The sequence below is a fragment of the Carassius carassius genome, chromosome 6, assembly GCF_963082965.1.
Source record: "Carassius carassius chromosome 6, fCarCar2.1, whole genome shotgun sequence".
Lineage (NCBI taxonomy): Eukaryota > Metazoa > Chordata > Actinopteri > Cypriniformes > Cyprinidae > Carassius > Carassius carassius.
In genome coordinates, this window is record NC_081760.1 from 36245578 (window position 1) to 36251421 (window position 5844).

The 5844-nt window shown below is 34.6% G+C and overlaps 1 protein-coding gene across 1 annotated transcript; it reads right to left on the reverse strand.

The window, feature by feature from the left end:
• On the reverse strand, window positions 1-4918 carry LOC132142783 (COMM domain-containing protein 1-like). The gene is made up of 3 exons (XM_059552901.1): window positions 4708-4918; window positions 3265-3552; window positions 1-239 (listed from the first exon to the last, which is right to left on the reverse strand). The coding sequence occupies exons 1-3, from the start codon at window positions 4879-4881 to the stop codon at window positions 132-134; spliced, it is 570 nt and encodes a 189-aa protein (XP_059408884.1). The 5' UTR covers window positions 4882-4918; the 3' UTR covers window positions 1-131.
• Window positions 4919-5844: the final 926 nt, after the last annotated feature.

Consider the following 5844-nt stretch of genomic DNA (forward strand, 5'->3'; position numbering starts at 1 on the left):
TTTGAGGTTTGACAATGATTATTTATGATGAATATAACTTGACAATACAGCATATATAACAAGCACACATTCCCTCTCTCTCTCTCTCTCTCTCACACACACACACAAACCGATAAAGAGACAGATGTGCTCTAGCTGCGGTGCACGACGCTGTCGATGCTCTCCTGAAGTTCAGCCATCTTCTTCAGCACCAGATTCACCTTCTGCTCGTCAAACTCCAAACTCACAAACTCAGAGCTCTAAAGTACAGAGAGAAAGAAACAGAGGCCATTCACATGCAGTATGAATGGTGAACCTGAACTGACACGAATACATCCTAAACAACACATTAGCACTCAGTGTGATTTTAGTAATGCTGCTGACACACCTGTTACAGAATCAAAAATACAGTACAAAATTGTAATATTTTGAAATATAATTACAATTTAAAATAACTATTTTCTATTGTAATATAGGGTCAAATATAATTTATTCCTGTGATATAAAGCTGAATTTTCAGCATCTTCAGAAGACATTCTTATATGCTGATTTGATACATTCATTGATTCTTTGATAAATGAAAAGTGCAAATGAATGGCTATTATTTAAAATCGAAATCTTCTGTAACATCATAAATGCCTTTATTGTCCATTTAGATCTATTAAGCATATCCTTGCTGAATAAAAGTATTAATTTATTTGACAAAAAATATGTACTTATTTACAGGACAAATTAATTAATAAATTATTGTTCACTGTTAATTCTTTTTTTTTTTCATAATACACTAACTAATGATAATTCATATGTTAAATATGAATAAGATTAATAAAATAAGATTAATAAATACTTTAACATCAGTTAATAAATGCTGTAAAACCTGTTTTCATTGTTAGTTTATAAAACCCAATGCATAAAAAAAAACAACCTTGTGAACTGTAACCAGTTACTGGTTGAAAATAGAGGAAAAAGTGATCAATTAGAGACCACAGTAACTGTGCTGAATTTCACCAGGTAACAAACTACAAGGACTCGTCGTTAACTATGCTACATCCACACAGATTATGACAAGTGCATTTAATAAATGTCCTGTTTAGCTGCTGCATGAATGAATAACTGATGTCAAGTTCCTTTTGTATGCTCACAATAGCCATATCACATCACCTGTAACCATAGCAGTGACTCAAGTAAATATAATAACGTTGGAAAGGCTCATCACAGTTGACACAACCAAATTCAATAAACGAGCCCAATTAAAGCGCAAATTTATCTGTGAAATCAAATAAACTACAGGCAGCTACAAGCACAGAGCGCAAAACAGAAAACAGCAGAAAGCTGAAATCTTCAGAGAAGGTGTGACAGACTGAAAATGTAAGGAAGTCATGCTTTTTCACTCGTATTAATAATTCAACTATATGAAACCATATTAGCACTCTAATGCAAGAATGACAACTGTATTCTACGGATGTGTCTCTTCCCGTCCAACACAGACACAGCACTATCTGAAATGATTTGTGGTTTTATTTCTGAGTAATTGATCTCCTTCTTCCAGCATTGTTGCGCCGGTGGACCTTTCTGCTCTCCTGCAGCTCTGAAGACAACTGAACAGCCTACAGTCCTCTGAGCGGGAATCATACACCGTGTGTAATGCATCTCTCAGTACACGGCACAAACGATATGAAACAATTAGAGCACTAAAACAGACAAATGAATGGGCTGAACAGCACTTACAGTACAGAAGAGGCTCCTCTTATAGTGCTAAATGTGCATTCACAAAAAAACTCACTGAGATTAAACGATATCATACAGCAGATTATGGATAAGCATCTCAAATATGCAAACATTTATAGCAAAGAGCTGATGATAAGAGGAAAGACTTAATGGCAGAATAATGACGACTAATGTCACTAATGGGTCTCGGTTTCCAGTAACCCAGCCCTCTTGATATCACGGGACATGGATTAGACCTCAATGAGTTTTAACTTTAATAATGGCCGCTACTAGTACTACATAATTTGATTATGGAAATGCTGAGTGTGTTTCTGTAAATAACAAACTGTTCATAACATGACAGCCAGCATAACATAGATTTATATTTATACAATGCAAATATGCAAGAAAACAGTAGTATCTGTAATAGTGAGAAATATAAATGGCTGCTACATTATTTAAAATGAATGATAGTTTTAAGGCAGGGTTCCTCAAATCTTGCCCTGATCAAACTCACCTTATGTTAGAGCTAAACACTGCAGGAAAGTGGATCTTTTGGGCCAGATTTGAATATCACTGTATTAAGTATATATAGTGACACGTTCTTTTTAGAAAAAACAATGAATGATTTCTAAATAAATAATCAAACCCAAGGGTGGTGGAGAATACATATCCAGAGTCTGTTTTTCTGCTTACACTGCTGTTATAGCTTTCCATAATTATTCATTTATGCTTCCCACAGATTGTAGTTTCAGGAAACTGAACTGAAAGCAAAACCACTTCACAGCTGTGCAATTACAGAAATTTAACAGATTACAGATTATTCAAAACCTCTGTCAATCATCAAGAATAAAGATTATTGAATCAACTATTATTGAAAGAACTCTTTTTGGATTCTGATTGAGATTCAAGAGTTTGCAAGAGTTACTTATGCATCCTTGGCTGGCAGATACTTAATATGTAATGCAGTTTATATGAACTATTTGCTAAAAGATCATTAAAAAAAATATTATTATAATAATAAAAAAAACACTTCCAGTGTTATTTTAGCATCATTTAGATACCATTACACTTTTATTAGTATTTTGAATCAGTTTATATTTTTTTATGATTTCTGTTTTCATTTTAGTTAAAGTTTTAGTAATCCTGTTGTTTGTGTGTATATATATATTTGTACATTTTTATTCTGTCTTAGTTTGTTATTTTAGTATATCAAGTTAAACTTATTTTAAATATTTTATTTCAGTTAACATTTCTTTTATTTTAAAGAATGATTTAAAAAAGATTTTTATGGTTTTTAGTTTCAGTTTTCTCTTAAAACAGTCTTAATATTTCGTCTCAAGCTGTCTCCACTTTAACCAAGGATTATAGAGGTGTTAAACTGCACCAGCAATAAAACAGCAACAACAACAAAAAAGCATTTCCTTACATGCATCTTTCAAAAACTCCTGGAAAAGTCAAGCATCAGAGTCAAACAGAGAAAAAAATATCTCTTTTGTGCTTTTAATACTCTGCATATGAAGCTCCACCCTTAAATTTTGAAGAATTGAACCCGTATCTCTCCAGTTCAGTTCTCACCTCTCCAGGACGGCCGAGCTCTAGCTCCACCAGAGCCACGGGGCTGTTGGACACCTGCCCCCTGCTGGCGGATGTGTGCAGGTCCACCCTCCACTTCAGGCCCCTGAGGCCGGGCTCCCAGCGACTCTGAGCCAGCAGACTCTCTCGAACCCGTGTCCGGTGGGCCTTCCAGAAGCGCCCCAGAGCGCCCGCCTGCTCCGGAGTCACGCCGCCGCCGCCCTGCTTACGTGTCTGCGCCGTGAGGAACGCTTCCAGCTGCGCCTGATCCATGTCCGCTGACGCGATGGACTGAGAAACAGGAGGTCAAGATGGGAACTACTGGATTATACTGTAGAACACCTTTCAAAACTTGAAATAAAATCAACTTTAACAGAAATAATATAATATTTTACTTAATTGCCAAGGCAAAATTTCTCATGTTAATTTAGATTAACTTGTACTAAAACAACTTCCTGTGCCACAGTGGTAGAGCATTGCAAAAGGTTGTGGGTTCAATTCCCGGGGAACACGCATACTGATGATAAAAATGTATAGCCTGAATGCACTGTAAGTCGCTTTGGATAAAAGCGTCTGCCAAATGCATAAATGTAAATGTAAAATAGCTAAACTGAAATAAACATTTTATCAAAAAAAAAATGTAAATGAAAATGACAGAGTAACAACAAACAGAAAATCGAAAAATAAAAACTAATTCAAAATATTAACAAAACAGTATCGCAATGACACTAAAATGAGACTTTACTGTTATATTCTTCTATAACTTGCAAAAATCTTTTGAACAAAATAAACTGCTCTTAATTTTATGGTAATCTTTTTATTTAACTTGGTAAATTTTCCACATATATAAAAGCAAAATTAGTAATTTATGGCTTAAATCTTTGTCTGTTGATTGTTTATTGTGTTTACTGATTACATGTACTGATAATAAACAAATGTATACATAAAAATTCTATTTGCTAAAGAATTAAAGCTTACTGGAAAGTCTATATTGAAAAGGGTGTCTTTATTTTATTTATTCCATTTATTTATTTACAGATTTTTATTTTATTTTAATCTTTTAATTTTGGTAAACCCCTTGCATTAGTGTGCATAGTTATACATGTATCATATGCGTAAACCATTTAATAAAAAAGCAAACTGTATAATATAAAATATAGGTTCAGAATGATATTGTTATCGCCTGCATGAATTCAGTGGTATGGAATGACCATAGACAGTAAAAGGAATGAATGACCGACAGCTAGCATAGCATTGAGGAAGCACGACATCTGCTGCTCTCTAGTGGCGGCAGAGGACACTGCAGTCCACACCTGTATTCAGTTTATTAAACAATAATGAAATGCTTCCTCGTGTATTTGACTGCAGCAATAGCGCTAATCATTGCTACTGTCCTGTAAAGCTGCTTCAGAGAGCAGTGGCTAGTCATCGTTAGTGGAGAAGCACCTTCAGAAGCGACCTCATCTTGTCATGTAGCGCGCGGAACTCATCCTGCGTCATCTCGGCGTAGAGCTCATTCTTCAGAAACTCCTCCGTGATCTCTGTATTACCGTAATAAAGTCTCTGCGTGATTCCGTTGAGTAAAGCGCTCACACATCTCTGGCTGTCCGCGTCCGCCATGCTGGATGTTGACAGGGGTCATGTGATCCGATTTCGCGTCACGCGCAGCGCGCCTTCCTTCACTGCGCGTTCACGTCCGGTCTTTTTCGATTTAACCTGTTAACTGTCACTGGCCCACCGGTGGGCCCACTAGCCATTACATGTTTTAAACAGTTATATCTTCGTCTAAAAATAAAGTAATCTTGAAACTACCTATCATTGTGAAGCTTAAAGACTGTAGTTTTGATATTTGGTGAATGATTTTTGAAATATTTTACAGAGCAACTGTAATTTATTAATATGCAGGAAGAGTAAATGGTTACTAATGTGGTTTGATGGTCATCTAGTGGAAAAGCATGCTATTACGCCCAAACAAAATCTCACTGAAAGCTCTTTTTTTTTTAGATGTCAACCCCTGATTTGGAACATAACTTGTTCAGAATTATAGTTTTGATTTTCTAGCAAAAATATAGAAAAATATATATTTTATATAAAATATAAATATTTAAGTTATTATTATTTTCTATTTTCATCAACTTAAACTTCCATAATTGTTTTGTTATATGATCTTTATAACTATTTTCACTTCTACAATAACCTGCCAAGTGTCTGCTTTAAAAAGAAAAAGTCTTAAAAAGTTTTCAAAAGTCTGTGAACCAAAGCATTTCAAAATTCATTTCAAAATTTATAACAGTTTAAGTTTATGGAAATGTCATTTTCACGTCTATGCTCAAAAAGTGGAACCGACAGTTGACAGGTTAATATAACATATGATATAAAAACAACATAAGTTACTCAAACATATTTTTCTTTTGCCAAATTTCATAAACTATTGTCATTATTATCAACATCATTATTATTTATGCACTATATTAATATGCTGTATTTCATAGACAATACATGCACCCATAGACATATATTTATGTCTATGTCTGCATCTGTCCCTCACAAATACATATTTATGCTCATCTATACACAATGGCT